This window comes from Cupressus sempervirens, chromosome 6, assembly GCF_028749045.1.
Source record: "Cupressus sempervirens isolate cs-2001-9-10 chromosome 6, ASM2874904v1, whole genome shotgun sequence".
Classification (NCBI taxonomy): domain Eukaryota; kingdom Viridiplantae; phylum Streptophyta; class Pinopsida; order Cupressales; family Cupressaceae; genus Cupressus; species Cupressus sempervirens.
In genome coordinates, this window is record NC_143123.1 from 287,895,150 (window position 1) to 287,919,145 (window position 23,996).

A 23,996-nucleotide genomic window follows, 5' to 3' on the forward strand; every position below is an offset into this window, starting at 1 on the left:
TTGAGCTATGTAGTGTGAATCAAGTGATTCAATTTATAGGCCAGTTTCGTAGTATTCACCGAGTCACAAGTGTAGACCAAGTTTAGACTACTTGAAAGTGATCAGTATGGACTGAGCTTCTACGTCTATCGAATGCATGACGATGCCGAGCACTGACAGTGGATGCCGAGTATTAGAACCTCACCGAGTTAGTCTTCAGAACACGAGTTCTTGCAATTGGGCCGACTTTGTGTAAAGTTGTATTGTAGCCGACTTTGTTGAATTGTAATTTGGATTGGTATATATGTAATGTATTGTATCACATCCAAAGGCAATGAAATAAAAAGAAATATGATATGAAATAAGTAGATAAGAGTAGAAGTGCGAAGTTCAAAGGCTACAACAGTATAAGGAGCAACAAAGGTTTATCTATCACATCAAGGTGATCATTACACTGCAAGGAATCTCATTCAACAAACCAAGTTGCAGATTAGAGATCAACCACTGTTTCATCCTAATAGGTGGATCAGTTAAATCTTTTCACAAGGTAGACTTAACAGTCTTTTGTAAATCTCTTTACCAAGTGCATACTTCATTGTATGTTTGTAAGTCCTTTTGTAAGGTGGACCTAGCAGTCCTTATTGCTTCTAATAGGGCAGATCATCAAAAGTGATTATTGTAAGTCTTAACAAGCCAACTTTATACTGCAGTACTAAAGCTTGTGGGTACCATCTCTACCCCAGTTCTACTTTCTATTTGGAAGGTTTCTGGGTCACCATATTGTGTGTAAAAGTGTTATGAATGCTTTAATGCTTTCAATTGTTCATTTTTGCAATTAGTTCAAAATTCACATGAAGGATTAATTGGTGAAATACGATTAAGTTTTATAAGTTATTGATTCACCCCTCCCCTCTCGGGGACTCAGCCTATCATATATATTTCTAACAATTGGTATCAAAGCTTTGTGGTTCTCAAGAAAGAAGTTTAATAGCTTGAGCAAAGATCAAAGGCTATGGAGTTATTCAAACTTGACAAGGCTATTGACAATGAAAAGTTGGATTTGGAATTGGCTATTGGGCAACTCAAGAAAGCAAAGGAGCAACTCTCTTAATCCTTGAATAGAAGAAAAGATCTTGCAGTACAGATGACTGACCAACTCTACATTGAAGAAAGAATTGAAGACATCCATTTAGAAACCAATTCAAATGAAGCTAATGAAGCAATCAAAGAACTATTACAAAAGAATGGTACACTTTAAGAAGAAGTAAGAAAGCTGAGAAGAGAGCAAAAAATTCAGTCAGTAAGATTGTGTGAAGTCATGGAAGAGAAAAATAAGATAAAAGAAGAGATAGAAGGAAAGAACAATGAAATTTAGCACCTATCCCTTCAACAGGCAGACTTCATTAATCAACTCACCAATGCAAATGAAGAAGTCATGAATCTAAGAACAGAGAATGAAAGATTGCAGAATGATCTAAACATTGAAAGACAAACCAATGAGAGGATGATGAAATCTCAAGTAGTCATGGATCAACCAAATGAGCAAATCCAATATAGATAGAAAGTCAAAGTAGGAATTGGATATACAGAAGAAGGTGAATCATCCAAGCAAGGAGCTCAAAAGAATCAAAGATCTACTAGCAATCACTGTGTTAAGATAGGTCATACATAGAACAAATGTTGGAGCAAGGGAAAAAATAAATTCGATGGAAAATGCTACAATTGTAATCAGCATAGTCATAGAGCTAATGAATGCAAAGAGAAACCTAAGTTTGCAGGCAAATGTCACAAATGCAAGAAGCATGGACACAAATCTTCTAAATGCAAAACGAAGATATTGGACCCAATAGAACAAATTGTAAAAGCTATATTTGGGTGGGACTATAACACTTGGTGCAGATCTCATTATTGTGGAGAATTTGGACACATTGGAATGAATTGTGTAAAACATCACATGAGGACAAGAGACACCACTAGAAGATGTTTCATTTGTACAGAATTTGGTCATCTTGCCAATCACTGTATGAATATTGGAAGAATTGAAGATGAAAAGAAGGCAAAAGCTGATAACATTAGAATGTAGATGAGACAACAATGGATTCCAAAATCTTCTGAGAATGCTAGTCCGAGCAATGTAGCAAATGTCACTCAAGAATTGGGTGACTCAAGCATTTCTACTTGATCTACCACAAGGAGAACTGGAACTAGGGTTCCAAAGAAGATAACTTACATCAGTTCCAGTCAGCAGAATGGAAAGATCTATATTAACATTGAAGATGCAAAGGGATCACCAAGTGTTCAAGAAAATGCCAGTCATTATTGAGTGAGGTTGGGTTGCAAGACCCTACTGAGCAAGATTGGGAGTTACTAAAATGTTGTGTGGACACCGAGTCATGGGTGACTTTGCCGAGCATTTAATGCAAGCCGAAGTGGAAGATAGTCTGTCATCAACCAAGCAATCGTACCAGGCATTTATGGCAATCGAAAGACGAAATTTGATGAAAAGGGCGAAATAGAATTCATTTGTCACTGCGAATTTTCAAGAGCTATTTGTGCAAAGCGATTTTTAGTGCATCCGAGCGGTCCGTGCAAATCACTGTTGAAGATTTCTATAAACCCTACAGAGCAAATTTCATCCACTAGTAGCAAGATTAAGAAAGGGTCAGAGATAGTTCGAGGTGTGGAATGGAAAGCAACAGAGTTTACGCCTACTTTGGCGGTTGCTGAAACCCTAGATCCAACTGGAGCACAATCTCAAATTCCATCCAAGGTACTGTTGATTAATGGTATTCGTTGTGCTATCCAAGACATAGGAACCTTGGAAATGGATTAAACCTTGGCGAAGCTATGTGTGAATGGCATATTAAAACCAGAACATCAACACCTTGAAGCAAAGGGTTTGACTCACATTCCTCACATGCCATGAGACTTTCAGATTAAGTGGGTAAGATTTATCCTCAGCCGTGTGCATAATGGGTAGTTATGGTTGTAGCAACCTATTGTGATAACAAAGAAATGATTCATAGGATCACAGGTCTTCCAATGCTAGCCAAGGCAAAAAGGACTAAAACCCTAAGTCGGGTTAAGCTAGAAAAGAAAATCCTTGCCGAGTGGGATGGAAGGGGAATGAAGATCAGCTGTGTTACCGATATGGAGTTGAAATTCGGGATACATGTCATTGCACATAAGATATACAACTCGAGCAAACTCAACAATGTATCATCCCCACCCCAGTTTTACTTTCTATTTGGAAGGTTGCTGGGTCACCATATTGTGTGTAAAAGTGTTATGAATGTTTTAATGCTTTCAGTTTTTCATGCATGCAATTAGATCAGAATTCACACGAAGGGTTTATTGCTGAAATAAGATTAAGTCTTATGAGTTACTGATTCACCCCTCCCCTCTTAGTAACTTAGCCTATCATATATATTTCCAACACTGTCATCCAGAAATTTCATTGTTTTAAGCTAGAGTTTCAAGTTTAGGCTATCTTTGTGGAAAAGGTGTAAGATACTACTTTTTTCTATATAAGTTAGATAATAAGTGTTTTGATCAGCTTTTTAAATGATGAACACAATGGCATCTTTATAATCTTCTTTTTATTTTTTATTTAGAAAATGACAATTGTTGAATGGAAACCTGCAGGGTGGAAAATTTGACGAAGCTGAAGCAATTTTTAATGATATTTTGAATGATGAAAAATTTAAAGTAAAGCCAGACCAGAGGATGTTCCAGTTGGTGATGCACATGTATATGAAAGCTGGAAAATCTGATCAAGCTCACCAAATTCATGAACAAATGGTTGCTAGGGGAATTCCTTTATCCACTGTCACATTTAATGTTCTGATGAGTGGCCAAAAGGATTTCAAGAAGACATCCAGGGTATTTAATCAGGTAGTAAATCTATCTAAGTTTTTGCTACAGATTCTTTGAAACAAGAATTTGTGATGTTAAAATGCACACATTTTTTAAATGGTAATTCTGTTCAAAGTAATTATGCATCAGGGAAGATTCTTTCATCATGTTTATCTGTAATATTCCCTGCCATTACTAAATCCAAAGTCTGCAACTTCACTCCTCTAACTTTTTGTTAAACAGTTTGTTTGCCAATGTTTGAGTGAATGGTTTCAGTTTATATTGATGTTGTTTGGTTATCTCAGATTTAAAGAAAATTGAAAATAGAAAGAATAGCCAAGATAAGTATTGGCATAAACTGTAATAAACCATCCATTCAGTGACACAGTAAAGACAGAGAAATTGAATTTACAGGGTGACCTCAAAAATTGATATGACCACCTGAAGTGACACAAAGACGCTATGCTGGAACCTCCAGTTATCAGTAACATTATTTCCTCAGTCCCGCTGAAGTGAAAGTCACATTTTCAGAGATAGCTCAAAATTTCAGTGACAAAGAATCTGACTCCATCTGGCTAAATAATTTTTCTGGAAAATAACAGTTATACGCAGAGCAGAACTTCTACTGGTGTGATATCCTGGACTGCTAACTTTCTATGAAGTTCACCAGCCTGACACGGAGCCTTGTTGCATTAGATTGAATACATATATATGTGAATTGTTTTCTGCTACTTATTCTGACCATATAATCATCTCGGCCCTTATTAGTGGTTCACATTATCAGTGAACATTTTTTGGAGCACGGAACATAATATTAATGTTACCACTCCCTATATAGTCACTGTTTCTCTATTTCATAAATATATTCCTTTCAAGTCAGTGCCACACATTAATCCACCAAATATTAGTGCAATAAAGAATATTAAATATGAATGTTGAAGATATAAATATAAGCTTTTGCGGCCCAAAATGTACTCATCCATCTTCAGATGCTTTGCTCAATAATTTCTCAATATATCACAGAAATACTTGACAGATATTGAGTGTACTGGGACCCACAAATAAATTTAGGGATGACACACTTGTTTCTTTAGAAGAAGACCATTGGCAAAGATAAATTCTGCTAATATTGGCCATGAATTTGTTGCTAGCTATACTATTGACACTCTATTTATAATATTATTCTCCTTGCATAATGAATTTGTAATCTTATTTCCTCCCCTAGTACTTGAGAAAGAAGACGAATAAGAATTGGGTCCTCACCGAAATATTACACCCAGGACAGATAATCATTAGGCACAAGGGAAGAATAGCAATAATGATTTTTGGCAAAAAAAAGAACATTGATTTTTTCAAATCTCATGTCTCTTTCCATAGGATAGTCCCCTCAGGTGTGCAATTAGCCTATTATTCATCCTGACAAGCTAATCCATGCACTTAAGGGATGTCAGGTGGCTACATGGTGCGGTTATTTGTCTTGGCAAATTCATGTTTATTATTATTTTTTAAGTGGCCAAGCACTTAATGTTTAACATTATTTTGCTATTGTTATTTGTGGCCTTAGTGCTTATTGTGGTCACATTATTCCTATAATGTTATGTCTCTAATTTTGTTGCCACCTGCCTGCATTGGTCACATAATGCTCCATGCACCTTCCTTGTCTTGGGAGGAGTATAGGGAAGGGAATTGCAGGGAGGAGAAGGCATGCAATTTGATTTTCTGGAAAACAATTTCTTCTTGGTCATTCTTTGAATCTCCAGTTTGAAGATGACAACCTTCGGACTTCATTGTTTGGACACAAACCCAGACGACTCCATTGGTGCAAGTTCAAACAGAGCTTACCAGTGCATTGGATCGATATGGACTTTGTGAATGAGATTGATATGTGTTTTCTGGTGTTTTGAGAACAGGTCATTACCGTGGGTCAAATACGACTTCCAATTTTCCTATGAACGGTGTTTCTTGCATTCGATGTATTGTAGATGTTAGTTTCGGCTCCTGCGATATTGATGGTCAGCTAGTCTGGTGACATGTAATGATAGAAGCCTATTACTTCTGCAACTGCATTAACACTGAAGAATATACCAAATGCTGGGAGCCAGTATGATGTTGGGTTGATAGCTTAGCATCCTGTGAGTGTTCTGAGCAGGTCTGTTTGTGTTTGGCTTCGTATCGGGAGTTCTTTGTGGGTTCAGAGTTGATTTATTGCAGTATTTGGAATATTGAAGGATCACTACAAGGTTTATCTGGTTCAAAGTTTGGTTGAATGTTCACATTGCTTGTAAATTCATGAACATTTATCTGCAGTTTGATAAGTTTGGAAAATGTAAGGACTTTGTCCACTAAGTCTTTTCAATTTGAATATTGCATAAACTTAGAGGTTGCTATCTCAGTTATATATATATATATATATATATATATATATATATATATATATATATATATGTAACAATCTCTGCTAGTTCTGATTAATGAGTTTAAATCTGAGCTTGAGGTATTATATCAAACAGTTGCTTGAGGTATTAGATCAAACAGTTGCCATGAAATCACAGATCTTCAGAATTTATGCATACTGTACTCATCATCTTGCCGATATAATGGCTATGGAATGATATTCGAACTTAACCAAGTGGAATAATACTGAATTTAAATTTAAAGAACTATGCCCATACATTCATGACAGTATAATTACGGGTCTCACAAAGAATCAGATGACAGACCCTTCCACATTAACAAAGTCTACTATAAATAATGCAAGGAGAATATAAGCAGTGTACAGACCCGTTACAAGGAGAATGCCATTGAAGGAATTTAGGACTGCTCCATGCACACAACCCAGCCAACTTTTCTGATTCCTGTCCAACCTGTCGTCGGCTACAGTATGGTCTCACCACCCATGCTGAGGAAAGAACCGGCTTCAAACCGTGGAGAGAATAACCCAAGCTGCTCTGACTGTGGATTCCGTGAATATTGCCGGGACACACCCCGTGTTCTCAGCCCGTGGTTGTTCCTGGTGGACATGCTTACTCATATCCGTCTGACAATGATCCCTGCTCATACACGTTGCAGGGATTTGATGTGAGCTTGCTGAAGATTTCGTGACCCCCTGCTTTAGTATTCCCAGTCTGTTACAGCAGTCCACCAATTCAATATCCTGCGAAGAGTATACAGACTTCCAGAACTGTTAGCTTCTTCTACCTACGACACTTAAATCTGAGCATTTCTCCTCAGCCGACCACCCACTGTTCATTCCCTGATATACTAGATGTGTCTTATTATATTCCACTGTAGACAAAAACCAGAATGTACTTACTTCATGAAATAACCCCAACAGGTTATAACTTCTTCCAACACCAAAAACCTTAATACTTCAGGGGTTTGACATTTCGTCAAACAGTTTGCAAACAAGCTCTGATACCACTGTGGTGTTTCCCCACTCTAAGGGTTATCAAACCGACTCTTGACAATTCGTTAGACACTTGGCATGTAATCAGAAATGATGCTTGAAACAATTCACTAAGTAACGGATGAAACTTGTGCAGTAAAATACCAACAATAATTTGGAAAAAATCCGACTGTATCAGCAATTTAACTTATAAACACTCTAACGGAGATTACAATTATTGCAATATTCAAGCAGTATGTTCAAAATAATTTCTTAAATTATCAATGTACAAAAATATTGGAACCTGGGTCACCCTGAATCAGAAGCCCTAGAACTGAGAGTCGTCTGCTGCGCTTGTTCCACCAATGCATCCAAACTTGATTAACTGCCGAATAAGTGGAACATCAGGAATCGTCGAACTGATGCTAGAGGTTAAATGCAGACGTCAGATTCAAATAACGCCCAGCTCTCGCGATGTAATAACCGTCACAGTTCATATCGCAAATGTCTGGAGTAGGCGGCCGAAACTCTGTTGATGCATAGTTTACAATCTGGTTATGCTAGTGGTCTGAAACGACTCATGCAAGAATGCCCTTGGATATCCTTTGTTAATGATCCAAACGGTGATTGCCGGTATAAACAATTTAATTGCATAAACCTGAATCGCGTGATAGGCCCAAATCCCTTCTTCAATCTTCCGCCAAGAAATAATTCCGGCACTTGCGATTGCTTCGACCTTTCGGTATTCACTGGCCCTCCAATGACGAAAATGCCCTGATGAATGACGCTCGGCTCGGGTGAATTAAATCCCGCTTTCTTGGATGTCTGATGTGATTGAGTTTCCAAATCGAGTCAAAGAAGGGCATGGAGTAACTGCAGGCTCATGCCAGTAATACACCCGACCACTGATATAGCTGTGCAGCGAACATCCCTAGCTCTGGCCCGGATTTCACCTAGTCCTGTAACAATTCGTAGATGGCAAATTGGTTCTTTCAGACACTCCAAAATTGCAAGAGTTCCTAATTGCTACGTAGTGTGAAGTAATGAGTACATATGAAAGTTCAGTCCCTGTATGAATTATCCGAAATTGCACTGAATGACCCCCGAATTTTGCTGACTGATTCTGCAAGAAGATGATGAACTCCAATAACCCTTCAAATAGCTTAAATCCTCAAAAATCAATTCTCAGAATGGTCCTCCAAAATTGGCCTTAGGCCACAAATTTTGCCCTGATGAAATGACTATGATGTCACCTCCAATCTGCAATAATTCAGATGATATTTCACACCCTCAAAATTGCGTACCAATTGAGAGTTTTCGTTCTCAATGGCCAGTTGTGACAATTGCAGAAACCCTAGGCTCCACAATGCACATGTGATTGAATCACAATCTGATATCAAGAGAGAAATAAACAACTGCTTTATTAGAATGAAGCCCCGGGGCGCCTATTTATTCTTTTCTCTCCATTTTCTCCAGAAGCTTCTAGAACATTATTTTATTAAGTGACTTTATAAAATATTTTATAATTCAAGTCACTTTATTAAATTAATTAAATATGAAGTTACCTTTTTATATTTACTTATTTGATAACTTTATAAATAATTAACTTAATATCACTTATTAAAATAATTAATTAGTCGTCCTCATAAAATATTCATTATTTTGGACAACCTAATTAATTAAATTAATTAAATTAATTAAATCGAACTGCCTCCAAAAATGGGGACATGACACTTAAGCTTGATTCTTATCTCATCTCATCTTGCCAATTTCTGCTTGGTATTGTTAATTTTTCCAAGAGGAAGGATTGGGATGACGTCCAATTTTCCTCAAACAACTTGAGGGATTTTGTCTTGAGAGTTTGCCAGTCAGATCAAAGCAACCAGAACTTTAGAATATTTGAGTTCATATAATCTTCTTGTGTGTAAATTCCAAGGCAAGGTCCCTTATTTATAACCTCAAAGTGAGGGAAAGACATTGAAATAAGGGATGTGGAATAAAACAACAATTTCGCCTTGTAGTCACTTGAGTCACTTATTTACTTAAATGACTATATAACATAAAGTAACTTTATCTAGACACTTTAATATAATAACTGATGTACTTGAGATAAAATTTCTGATGTGACTGGTAAGCATCCTGATAGTTAATGCCGTTAATCTATCTGGATGTGGAGATAGATTAACCTGGCGCCATAATAGTAGCGCGGAGAAGGGGACATGACAATACATGTATGTATGTACTATATATGTTCTTTCCAAATCATCTTTGCAAAACATTAAATCGCTGCGTCAATAAGTGAACCGAGAATCAGTTCTACAGCGCTCTAGAATTTTTGAGCCATTCAGGGATCACAATTTCAATATAACAGAGCAAGTCAATGAATTAGCCTTTTAACTGTTTGAGGAAATTTTTACCATTATAACCCTCAAGGATATCACATCATATCAATACCAAACTCTTCAAAACAGCGTTAGCTCCCAGAAATACATTTTTGTCTCCAATGGAGACTTCAGAAAATTGGAACCTTCTTGCAGGCACAATGTGAAATATTAGAATGTTATTTTCTACTGTAGACTAAAGTGGGACTGAATTGCTACCAAAACTTTTAAGAGCCTTCAGCTACCAAATTTTCAGCAATTAAAAGAGAAATACAAACATTTTGGTGCTTTATAAAGCCCAAAGAATCTCCTTATAAAGAGCTCCAAGAAATATCCAAAAGGTTATAAGAGGCTGACCATAGCTTTGATAAACAATGTATAATATTTTTGATAATCCAAAATGCATACCTAATGACTACCTATAAGATGTGCTTAAATACTTGTTAGGAAAACTTTCCGAGGGTGTACAAAGATAGTCGACGGCGACACAAACTACAGAAACAAAACAAAAATGGGTCCAGGATAGATTAAATCAATCGTCCCATTAACAATATTTGATTAATAATCTATTTTATGACTGTGATATTACAAGATCACCAAGCCCACCAAAGAAGGTAGGATCGAGGACCTAACTACAACTGACCTCCAATTAGAGTCTCTGGCTCTAGGGGAGGTTAGGCATGATACCAAAGTGGACTTATGGAGAGCAACTAATGAAGTGATAGAAGAACTTGAAGACCTCAAGCTTGCCAAGTTCAGGTTCAAAGCGAAAATTCATGAACTCAACTGCTTCATCAGGCAATTAGTTGCCCTGTTAGCAAGCATTTTGGGGATACCATCTACCATTGATCCCACAGCTACAGACATTTAGGCCATCATCTCTTAGCTGCAAGAGGACAAGCATTTTGGGCAAATTGGCAGGAGTTGGAGTGAAAAACTCAAGTCTAGAGGACTTGCAGTTATAGATCAACTTGGCAATGTGGTGTTGAGGCTTGAGATAGAAAAGGATAACATCCTAGCTAACTAGGCAACTCTATCAGCAGAAAATGCAAAATGCGAAGATTGCATCTCTCTCCTACATATGATCATTCACATGAAGGCTAAGGAAGCAGTTGAAGCCAAGATTTTGTAGAAAGGAGATGAACCTTTGTTTGAGTGGCAACAGAGCTTGCAATTCAAAGCTGACATGATCTCTTCAACAGAAGAAGGGCTACAGAAGATAGAGAGCAAAGTTAAGGAGGAACAAGATAAGGATTATGAGTTGCTGAAAGGCCTACACACCAAATCCCAAACAAGTGGGCAAGGGAAATGAGTAGTAGGAGTTGCCATTATGCAAAAGGCTTGCTCCAGCAACTTGGATAAATTAACAGAGAAATTTACTAGCCATTAGGACAGAGTGTCAGACCTCCAATAGCTCGGTGGAAGCATACACGTAGCGATAGAGGAAATGCAAGAGCGGTTGAGCGCAATCAAGGACTTGGCCAGAGAACACTCCAAGTGGCTTATTAGATACACCAACATCCATGTCAACAGACACCGAGGAGCTCATTTCGATCATCGTTGCTGCTAAGACCCATAAGGCGAAATTGGAAAAGGGGAAGAAAGAGAAATGATATTTCTAATTCTCTCATTCTTTTGTATTCTGACATGAAATTGTAATTGATAATTGGCTTCTTGCCATTTGTCATTTTTGAGAAGATGAACCAATTCAATTACTTTTTGTAACGGTTCATCTTAGAATCCTAGATGTACTCGTCAAAAAGATTAATGAAGGTTCGGAAAATTTTTGGTGTGAAATGCTTCAGATTGCAAAGACAACTTGAATATATTTTGTATCAATTGTTAACTGTTCCATTGTATGTTTTAGTTAGCAACGTCTTTGACTTGAATTAAACTAATGAACAAACAAAGCTTTGTTCCCCTGTTTTAATACCGCAAACTGATGATAATCGTAGTACTGTTAGAAGTTAGAAGAGGCTTTTTCCAGTTGTTTCTTGAGTTATATTCTTGTGTTATAGAATTTTAAAGCAATCTGTTAAACATCTTATCCATATAAATAAGTTTCCTTATTGCATCACCAGATTATGCGGTTCATAAGATGTGTGGATTCACAAATTTGGTTAGTATTATGACCCAGATTCTAGCCTGAGTTAGTTACTGTCTAGGCCTAATGTGGTTTTCCTCTCTAATTCTCTAGTCAAGAATAAACCCCATCTTAGAATTAGAAACAAACAAATTCATTGCAAATCACAAACACAAGGGAGCTGTACCTATAAATTCAGAGGGAAATCAGTCACTTAGTTGCAGTTTCCCAACTGTTGTAATCAGTCGTTTATAAATATTGGGCATTCAAAGAGTTAATTTAAAAAGGACAATTTGTTTACCAACAACTGGTTTACCTCAACTAACAGTTTCCAGTTTTTTAATGGATCCTTTAACTTCTTAGTAAGATGAGTACTTCTTTAGGATTTGGAGGATAGAGTCGATTGGTGAGTGTTCTTTATGATTCTAAAGCTGGGAAGATTACTAGTTTTTCTTTTTTAGATGCTTACATACAAAGTTTTTCCAGATGCTTTTTTTTTTCAATAGATAGAACATTACTGATGTGCAAAGAATTAATAATATTTTGCAGTTACAAGATGCTGGATTTCGACCTGATGTAGTCAGTTATACACAGTTGATCAATGCATATGGTAAGGCAAGGAAAGAAGAGTCAGCACAAGCAGTTTTTGATGAAATGGTTGATGCTGGTGTTAGGTGAGGATAATGTTGAGCCATGTCTTGTCTACATTAAATTATGATGCAAACCATTTAAATTGTGTTTGATTTTATTGCCTATCTTTAATAGTTAATAGCTGTAAGCCATTTGAGTTGGTGCACTTGCATCAATCATCAATACTTGGATGTTTTGTCCTACTTATAAGTCTTCTTTCATCAGAATCTAGCTCTCCTGTTTTAATACCAAGAAGCTCAATGCAAAGTATAGGTGGCTATGGTGAAATTGATTTTTGTATTTTCACACAATGCTTGTTATTAATTCTATAGTTGAGCTCTCATTTTATTTTGATTTCTCTATTTCCACAAAAACTTATGTATTGATGGTTCTTTCAGTTTCTATAAAGATGCTTATTTTTATGGGTGTTAATCACATTATACACACACATGTACAGATACAGACACATGTCTATTTGAAAAAATGTATATACAGCAGAAGTGTGAAAACTTGGGCAAGCCAGTTTATTGATCAGATCCTGCACAGTTGTCAAGAACATCTAAATACTAGCTGGCCTATATAAATGAGAAAATTGTGAATGCAGATTACAGTCCATACTTACAGACATTACTGCTGTGATTTCTGACAGTGCATTTTGATTCTTGCTTCTAGGTAGATGGAGCTTGTCTATGTGCACCTATAGTTGGTTGGATTCTTTGCTTAACATTCCCAGGTTTTAGAGGTTCAAGGTGATAGGATTGATGCTTTGACATATTATTGTGAATGCTTCTTACAATAGTTATCACAAAAGCTTGCACCCTTTACTGAAGTCATCAACTCAGCTATCTTGTGACACATTGGATGGCCTCTCAGAGTGTGTGCCTTGAAAGTTAGAGGTTGACCTCTAGAGAGGGATGGTTTCCTTTACTGCTTCGCCTAATTAAATTGCTGAGAAAAGGGAGAGAAATGGCTTGGAATGAAATGCAAGATTATGAGGTGTGATGCACAGGATCAATTTTCAAAACCTACTTCTGTTTTGAACACATCACTAATCATTGATAATGTTTTCTTATGCACAAATTAGAAATTTCACATTCTCATGTATTAAAACTTAATAGGAAGATCATGGTACTCACTATCTTAGAAGGAAAATAAACGCTTCACAACTTTGACTGTTCATGTCATGCACACAGCTTATGACTTAGGGGGAAGAGCATACTTTTTGCCTAAAGGTGCTGATCACGAGAACGATTTCTAGGATCCTCATACAAATCACAAGAAGAAACATCAGCGTACAATAGCGCACAATGAAACAGCTTCTCTGGAGGCAAAATAATATATCTTTTATTGATAAAGAAGGTGTTTACAATAGCTTGTACGAGGCTATTGAGTTACAATACAATGTAGACAGGAAAAGAAACTTGTTTCAGGTCACAAAGCTCAACCTAAATGGCAACAACTAAATATAAAGAGAGGCCTAAAACTGTGCTTTATAGCTGTGCAACAGTATACTACAACTTAGGAACATGTGCTAAGAAATAAATGACGAAGGATTTGTTACCTCAATTTTGCTGAGTCAAACTTCCTTTGGGCGTCTGACTGATTTGCTGTTACTTTTGAGGTATGAGAAGTGCTTCAAATAGGCGAGAAGATGCAAAAAAATCTCCTTCTTGGACCGTCTGTTGATGAGGCTCCTCAATGGCTCCTAGATGTTGTCAACTGGCTCCAACTTAGTCAAAAAACTCTAGAAATCCTCTCAAGCTTTTGGAAAAGACACCAAACTACCTTATATTCTCTCTTTGACTGCTGAAACTCCCTTTAATAATCATAGGGTGTATTTTTCAGAGGTTTCTGAGTTAAAAGTGCTGGGTTGGATGAAAACGAAATAGGTCATTAAGACCTCTTAAAATGCTTTAGAATGTGTCATAATTGCCGACAACGGCTCCCGACATGTGCTTCTACCCTTGGCATGCCTTCCTGCAAGCTGACATGCAAAAGTCATCATACCACCTCCTGGTGATATTTGGACTTGGCAACATTGCCATGGCTGTCCTCTACTTGATATCATGTGAGCAATTAGCGGTGTATATCATGCCAATATACCAGCTCAACGCTATTTTGGTCCTTTGAGATTTCTTTTATCTGTCACTAAAAGTCTTTAAACATTTGCCTCTGGTCAAGTGACTGAGACATATTCCTTCTCTTATGCTAAAACTGTTACAGTCACCAAGCTTGTAGACTCCTATCAAACTTATGACTGTGCTTGACTGTCTTCTACTTTTTCATTCTCAACCTTTTTTTTGTCTCTTCAATCATTCTTTACCTTCTGGACTATGAAAACTTTTTAGGATTCACTATAATTGTCACATGTCCTCATCATAAGGTTATAGGGGTTATCTCTTCAACAATGTAATGGGACATACCACTATCTCAGGTCTTAAGCCTTAATTATTTACAAATTCAATCATGTCTATACTCTCATATACCTCAAATGTGCAAAGATATAGAGACTGTCATTACTGTCACCGCTAGTTTTCTACATTATGATGATCCCGAATTCGTACTCCATGGGACTTGACTGTGATTTAAGGATCCAGGTTGCTACACTCAGCTGCTACATCCCAAAGTTTCGCTACCCCTTTTTGTAGTGGGGATCTTTACATGACAGAAGACACAAATTGGCATGAATGTAAACCACATCTTCAACTCTTTTTGAAGCCAACCAATTACATGTCACTGACAGAATGAAGGAGTATGCATGAATGAAGAACTTGCAACCTGGAGAGAAAACCAACAAAATAAAAATGCAAAATGCAAAATAAATGAAATAATGTTAATAATAAAATTTGACAATACAAGTGGTATTAAAGACATTTTTCCTATGAGTGAGAGGGTTGATTGCAACATGTTGGAGGTACATATAATCTTGAGCATGGAGGTACTGCCATGTACTAGCATCAATTTTGGATTGGTCATTAACAACGTACGGAGTACGACTGCTTCCTTAGACAAAGAAACCAAATTCTTTCCTAACATTTTCCCCCACTTTTGGATTCTAGAACAGTCTACTAACTGCGTGTTTGTACCCATTAGCAATTTTAGGATCTCTATATGGTGGCAATCTCCTTGGCAAAGAAAGTACAACATCGCTATAGTACCACGGAGATCGGCATATGCAAGGAGGTGCAATGGTGTGGTCATCTTGTTCTGATGGTGAAAAGTAATTAACTCCACCTTTCTAAAAAATGTGTCTTTTGCGTCATTCTATTTTCTTTGTATTACCAGTTTTATTTTCTCTATCATTGTGTCTATGCCATCATAGACATCCCCCGATCTATATCAGCAAACCGAAGCATAGTCATAATAGGGTCGGTGAAATCTGATAGATCCATCAATTGTCATCCAAGATCAGTGACTTGACCTTTTGGGCCATCTCTATATGTGTCTACTTTTATACACCCCATTGGTTGCAAATAACCTTTTGACCCAATGCCTCTCACACCTAAAAAATTCTTCTCATTACAATTGTATGAGATGCAAACCAGGCCTTAACAACCTAGGATCATGTTAATAGTTAGTTAATAACATATTCAAAATACATAAATATTACATTAAAAAAAATTACAATACTTATGGATATTGAAAATGATATAAATAAAATTAAATAAATTAACCTTCAACAATCCCAATCTTGATAAAGCTCTGAAAATTGTTCGTGGCACATGCTAGCTAGTCACAAACATCTAGATCTCCTTGTCCTCTTGGTGTAGTTTCACCCATTCAAATTTGGGTGCTAATTTTTTGCAGCACCAAGTTAAGGGAATGTATGGTGCACGATGCTCAAAAAACGTGCTCATATCTTGCCTCGACTAAAGCACTTGCTGACCTACAATTTTTAACATTGTTCATAATTACTTGGAACACATTCTCATGACCCACCATCTCCATGGACTTGATGATGATTCTAGAAGCGAACTTTGCATCTTTGGCTTCCCCTTCACAATCAACCACCCTTAGAAACATTGCCCCTTCGGGGGACACTGCAATAATATTTATTAATGAACACTTTTTACAATCTTTGTACCCATCGGAAATAATAACAATATCTTATTCAATCTAAAAGTCTCTAATTGGTTTCAGTGCGACCTCTATAGAATTCTTCTTTAATTGCAATAAAGTGGTATACAACTTTGTATACCCAAGACTTGTGAATTCAGGAGGTACATTATTGATTGCTAATACCATGTCCTGCCAATATGGTGATGTCACTAAGTTGAATAGAAGACCATTGGCACAAATGCAATGTGCAATTTTTTATTCAAAAATATCTTTTGCTTCCATTTAAATGCCTTGTCCAATGAACCTCTCTTGCGGGTGAAAATTTCTACTTAATCTTCAACATCCTTAGAGGGTGTAGGCAAGAAGGGATGTTTGGAGGTCGTTATTTATATCAATGGGTAAATTTATCGCTGTTTTCTTTGGAAGCATAAGCACTTTGTTTTCCTCTTGCAACCACTTTGTCAACATCTTGTTCTTTTATTAGTTCCGCTATTTCTATGGTAGACAACTTGTTCTTGTTTGGACCCCTACACATGCCAATCACTTTACCTACAAGGCCCATAAAATGAAGTTTCCCTCGAGAATAGACCTATTAAATTGTATATTACAGATATTTGGCTTCCAAATATTTGTACTATCCCCTTTTTGGGACATTAGAAATCCTAAAGTCCAATCCATAAAATATTAGTTTTGGCTTAAGGGAGTCAAATGCAAATATATAAAGTGGTCAAATTAATATTATAAAGTGGGTCAAATAGCGACAAAGAAGAATAAGATGAAAATATAGAAGGTAGTTGAAGAGTCATTGTTGATGCATTAAAAGAAGGGAGGCTCATTTTGGATACGCTTGTATTTGAGATTGATTTTTTGGTTTCTCTTTGGAGAACTTTGGGAAGCTGCTAGCTTTCTCTTGTTGAAGCCTGAGGACATAAACCTTCATGATTCTCTAGGTGGATTGGACATAGTCCCGATTCACCCTTGCGGTGGATTCACATCAGGTGCATCTTGTTGTTTCTTTCCAATCTGACTGTGTGACTGTATTTAAGATTGGATTAGATGTTATTCATGTTATTGTATTTCTGATGTATAATGCAATACCTTATTTCTGATGAATTTATATGAGCAATTACTGGTTAATATTGTTGGGTTTCATTGCATATTTTATTTGTTATATTCTGAAATTGTTTGTGAGAAAATTTGGAGATAAATATCCTACCGGGATGTTACATTGGTATCAAAGTAGTGTATCCTGCCAGCCTACGAGGTTGACATTTGTAGAGTAGAGCCTTGATATCTTCAGTTTGATCTGATATTGAGAATCAATAATTTTCATAGAGGAAATATATCTCTTTGTGGTCATTGTGCTTTAAGTTTTCAGTATATTTTTGGAAGAATGTAAGGCTATGAGAAGAATTAGACAGGGAGTATTTGTTTCTAGTTGCACAGATTCACAATGGAAATTTGTAATAGAAGTATTGAGCTTATTACTGTGGTTCTCAACATTACAAAGGAACATATAATGTTAACTATATTCGGAGGAACTTGCCAATTCATAATTTGTGCAGAGTGCATGATACATTTGCGGAGGCTATTTAAAGTCCTTTATTAGTTGTTGAGGAAATAAGCTATTGTGAGGTCCAAGCCTAATACGACCTCTTCTAATTTTTATGAATTCCTATATTATTTAGTCCAAACCGTGGAAAATAGAAATTCATATTATTCCTATATTTGGGCGAGGTGATTAAATATTTGGTTTGACTCTTGACTATCAACTTATCAAGCATCAGATATCTGCATGCAGGCCATTAAGTAAAATCGGGAGGTGTCATGAAGAAAATTGTTGAGAACATTTCACAATATTGTAGTGTTGTGGGAATTATTTTGGTCTCAACTCCTAAGCCGACTATTCCTTGCATTTTGGCTTTAGGAAGGGAGTTGAAAGTTACAACAAATGATATTGCAAAGTTCTTTTTTTAGGGCATTACAAGAACATGATGTGTGAATCACCGTTAGGAAAGCATTGCGTATCAATTATTATTTACAAAGTTATCACAAGAAACATTGCAGGCAGGTAGAACGATATGTACCAAAAGATTGTGGAGACGCTTCATAATTCCTTTGAGCAATTATGACAATGGTGTCCTGAAGATGTGTGACAAAAAAGTATCTGCCAAAGAACTATAGTTGCCGTGTAACAGGAGAAGGCGAGTCTATAGGGAAATGAGAATGGATATGAAACATTTCAATTGACAACGGATATTAAGGTATTCTATTTTGATATTGTCAGCAATGTTCAAGGTGTTACAATATTTATGCATCCTAGTTTGTGTCAAACAATTTATATTGGATTTTTTTTGGAAAAGATTAAAGTTCAAGGCAATCATTTGAATATTGCATGTCCGTTTGGATGCTTATATTGGTATGGCGAAAAAAAATTCAACAGTGGGGACATTTGAAGTACCGGGTTTTGTCAATGTCGGGCAAGGATATGAAGGGTTGAAGTATGGAAGGAATGTTTACTCCTCTGAGTAACTGTCACAAAAAATTGCCTAAAGAAGCCATTAAAGACAAAAACATCTTTATGTGGGTGTAGAAGTTGGGAAGCCTTGATGGGATACAGACTCGAGCTGTGGTGACAGGCTAGTGGTCCTGGAAAATGATTTTGTAAGAAGAGGAAATATTTATGCATTTTGGAAGGAGTATTTTCCAGCCATATGGAGATATAATTTTGGTGTCTTCATTCCTTAATAACTTTGAGATTTGTGGCTATGGGAAAGCATACAACCAATGGCTACAACAAACTAGAGGCTCGTTGTTGGAGTTTAGGTGAGGGTGTGGGAGATTACCGTGTTTTTGATTCCATATGAATTGTTTCCATTGAACAAAGCAGCTAAGGCCTGTAGAGAATGATACGACTGAGTTTTGGCTATGTAGTTTGTTAGCGCTAAGAGTGAAGTTAATGCCATTTCAAGCTTGTAGTTAATATCTTGTGTGCTATAAACCGACCACCAAGTCTTTCTCAAGCATTGGTAAGGGCTTATCAATAACTACAGTTGTTTCCTAAAGGAAGAGATATGACAATATATGTCTAAACATGTACATCTGAAGCAGAAGCTACAAGTAGGAAACATGAAATTAGGTGGGTATCATTGTGCTTCCTCCTGGTGCTGTTTAAGTTTAAGTTCATTTCCAGAAACCAAAACTTGAGCGACGTCTTCTATTCACATATTGCTCCTTGCCGTATATGATCATCGTTTGCATGAGTTAGCAGTCAGCGGCATTAGTGTTGTAGTCGGGTGAAAGGTAAAAAGAAGCATCATGGAAAGAACAAACCAAGTGTTCAAGCAGTTGGTTGTCAAGCATCCACATGAGCACATTAATCATTGAATGAGGTAGTCAGTTTGTGTATGCAGAAGTGGCATTGCAAAGATCATAATTGTTCAGCCAATTAACTTCCAGGTTGTCTAAATAGTAGGATAAGTTGGTACAGAGATTGAGTTGTGAATTTCCTTTGTATGCAAGTGACTGTACCAATTGTTTGACATAACGTCTTTGCCTTACGAGTCACTTGTTCAGAATACATGCTGATACAAGTGCTTGGGGTAAATGCCTTGATAATTAAAATTAAATCCTTGAACACTACAAGAATCAATTTTAGGAGGCTTTGTTACCTGTTTCTTATACCTGTTACCAAAGTTCTCAAAACTGCAAATCTGCACTAGAACAAGCAAGGAGTTACTGGGTTAAGCAGCAAGCCTTTTGAGAATAAGAAGGATATCAGGACTTTGTGTCTAATTGGTAATTATCCATGAACTATCAAGAAGCAGGAAGAGTTTTCCAGGACTATCCAGCTTGGATGTCAACAATATTCCAGAATTTAGACAATGGAAGATCTGAAACAGAAAGCATTGTCAAAAGAATTTAATGATACATTCAACAATGAACTGCTAAGGAACCTGCAGAGAAAAAGACATTGGAAATTGGTTGTACATAGTTGGATTACAGTTGGAGTCATTGATATCTCTTGATGGTCTTCTCCCCAAGTTGGAAGAATTGGATGCGTGTCTATCCAAAATGGACCAATCTGATTGGGGGTTCTTAAATTGAGCCTTACAGTCTTCTATGATTGCAATAGTCCAGCACAGGTTACTGGAGCATCCATGTGAAGAGGTGAGGTTAATAGTTGCTACTTGTCCCAGTGAGATCCTTAGAATAACAGCTCTTATTGCTTCTTATAATGATAACATATTGAAGAAGGTTCTCCAACTGATAGTGGACAGCTTGCATGGACTACATGATATCAAAACCCCTACCGTTGGTAGACGGGCTAATACCTTGAAACTTATGGCAAAGGCCATATTTTTTATCATGATGTTGGATTTAAATTGTGAACGAATGGTGCTACAAATGTTTCACTCTTGCTTTAGGGAAGTTAGAAAGCATCATCTAGACAAGGTGTAAAGTTGCATAAAAGCAATCATGTGTTTACTTCTAGATGAGGATGACGACGAATGTAAGCAATTAAAGTCAGACTTACTGGCTTTATGGAGGAAGGAGGATATAATCTCACCCTTGGCTTACGAGCTTGTAGAGGAAGTAATCGAACATAAATTTGATATGTTCAAGGAATACATGACTAAAAATGAGCTAAGATCAGCAGGCATGCAAGTTGTGGGATCTTCAAACTTGAGTAGGAATCAAATGAGGAAAGAGCACCTTTGTTTTAATTACAAGCAAGCTTGGTCGCTTGGTCACTCTTGTGAAGAGAAAAAGGAAGAAGACTCAGCTCAAAAGGTGCAGATCAGCATTGAGGAAGTTGAGGATTCGTTGGTCCAGCTTCGACATGATAAAGGTTATGAGAGGGAACCTACTATGGATGATGGTAAGATTGGTACTAGCATCTTATTTGGTGAATTGGAGGTTTTAATTGACAAACATTATGGTAACCATATGACTGAAACTGATTCTCTCCCTGAGGATGAATTATGTGGAGACAATGAAGTAATAGTTGAGGAGACCATACATTTGGAGATGGTGGAAAATCATGAAGTTGGTGCAGCTGAAAAAAAGATGAATCTAGCAATCAAGAACTAGAGCAAGATAATGCTATTATAGGAGCTGATTTGAAGGACCAATCAGAAAATTCATTTTTAAATGATGGTGTTGGAGCATATAATTTGGAGGATAAGCTGAAAGCATCAGATGCTATGGTTATTATAGCCTTAGTGCACCTTGATAATACCCATAAGAGCATCGAAGAGGCGATGTGGAAGGTTCAAATAGAGGAAAGGAAAAAAGGGACAACAAATAGAATTAATTGTGGATATTTGCATATACTCGAGGCATTTGAAATGATGAAATCTGATTACTTGAAGTTGCTAAAAGACAGGGATGCAATTATCAAACACATTGAAGATAAAGAGAGGGAGATAGATGAGTTATGTCTCCAACTAAGTACGACACAATACTCATTACATTAGGCTGAAAATCAGATTTCCAGGACAACCACTGATTAGGATAATCATGATCAAGAAAGTGAGACTAAGTGTTTATTGCATAGATTAATTGATTAATGCACACAAATAATGAACAAGAACAACAGCAACAGTACTCCCTTTATTACTCGCATATGCCAAGAGATTACATACAGAGCATAAGATGATTTACAATGATCCTAGACGGGGTATAAATACTTCCCGCCGAACCTTCCCGAAGGGGTCCGTCGGCTACATGACAATACTAATCTATCCATTGGCTACAAATCTTTACCGACAACATGCACCTGTTGGCTACAAAATCTTTACCGACGACAACACCCTGTCGGCTACACAATATTTACAGATGACACTAAGGAGATCATACAAATAATAGGAGGAATTCACACCCTTGGTGAGAATGAAGGGGAGCATAATATATAGACTTCGCCTTATCAATATGAGGTTCATTATGATGAAGACATTAAGGACCAGCAAATTGTAAACCATGAGAACTCTGATTTTTATGACAGCAGTGGTGTATCTCCACAATGTTTTGTGGATAGATATGAACCAAATGGAAATAATTCAGAGATTTCACTTCATGATGATCATGTCATTGATGGAGATGCTGATTTCAGTATTGGTACTTATGGTGATGTTGACAGTTTCTACCGATTATCTAGAGACATATCTCACAGTCTTCATGAGATGACAGCTATTTATTTGCTAGCTAGTGATTTTATCTTTATGCATACTCCAACTATAATTGGTTTCTACATGTGGTCTGTTGTTATATTTTCAGATTTGGCTCAAGTTTTGGAAGATAGTTAGTTGCAGTTTGATTTCCTCTTGATGCACATATCTCATGAGATGATTCCTATCCTTTTTTCATATTATAGCAGCAACATGTGGGGGTCTTATGAGTTGGACTTCCTAAATATTGGAGATGTTTTTGGTTCTGGAGGGGTGATATGTTTGTTCAATTGGCTGATTTGGAATGATAACAGGTTGATAGACACTTATTTCTACTGCCAGGATTGAGTTGATAAGCTGGGTTGGGATCCAGGTGTTAACAGGATGTATATTTTTCCTTTTGAGGTTTTTTTGCAAGTTTACACAATCTAAGATTTGATGCAGTTATGATCAGAGATGTACAACCTACAAACACAGTAGTACTTAACAAATTAACATGGGATCCAGGGATCTAGTTGATGAATGGGTTGCATTTTGACACCTTGCTTTGCAGTGTTTTAGGATTTGTTTTCAGATCGGGCTATAGAGCCACCTGTATTTGTATGGGATCTTGGTACCAATTTTTTGTTGACAAGCAATCTCAAGGAGGGAGGTCTTGTAATGTCCACTTTTTGGGACATTAGATATCCTAAAGTCCAATCCATAAAATATTAATTTTGGCTTATGGGAGCCTAATGCAAATTTATAAAATGGTCAAATTAATATTATAAATTGGGTTAAAGGTGACAAAGAAGAATAAGACGAAAAGACAGAAGGCAGTTGAAGAGTCAGTGTTGATGCATTAAAAGAAGGAAGGGAGACTCATTTTGGATATGCTTGGATTTGAGATTGATTTTCTAGTTTCTCTTTGGAGAACTTTGGGAAGCTACTAGCTTGCTCTTGTTGAAGCTTGAGGGCGGAAACCTTCAGGATTCTCTATGTAGATTGGACGTAGCCCCAATTCATCCCCTACGGTGGATTCACATTAGGTGCATCTTACTGTTTCTTTCCAATCTGACTATGTGACTGTATTTAAGATTGGATTAGATGTTATTCATGTTATTGTATTGCTGACACAAAATGCAATATCATATTTCTAAAGAACTTATATGAGCAATTACTGGTTAATATTGTTGGGTCTCATTGCAAATTTTATTTGTTATATTCTGAAAGTGTTTGGGAGAAAATTTGGAGATAAATGTCGTATGGGAATATTACAATATCTCCCCCGTCTCTTGAAATTTATGGAAGCCTTGTGGTATCTCTCCATAAATGATATTCTTTACCAATTTTCTAAGTTGCCGGTTCAGATTCTAGTATGGATGTGGGTTCAAGATTTGAGTTCGAAATTTGTCCATTTTTTTTGGGGTGGGGTTCGAATTTGTTTTGGGTTCATCCTTAAAAAAAAAAGTATT

At 36.8% G+C, this 23,996-nt stretch overlaps 1 protein-coding gene across 2 annotated transcripts in view; it reads left to right on the forward strand.

The window, feature by feature from the left end:
* LOC149552340 (Tetratricopeptide repeat (TPR)-like superfamily protein) overlaps positions 1–23,996 on the forward strand; it is a 212,804-nt gene that overhangs the window by 127,091 nt on the left and 61,717 nt on the right. For both annotated transcript variants that reach the window (XM_089787873.1, XM_089787874.1), the window contains exons 4-5: positions 3,625–3,873; positions 12,233–12,357. In XM_089787873.1, coding sequence (XP_089643999.1) covers positions 3,625–3,873; positions 12,233–12,357 — 374 coding nt within the window. The remainder of the gene's footprint in view (positions 1–3,624; positions 3,874–12,232; positions 12,358–23,996) is intronic.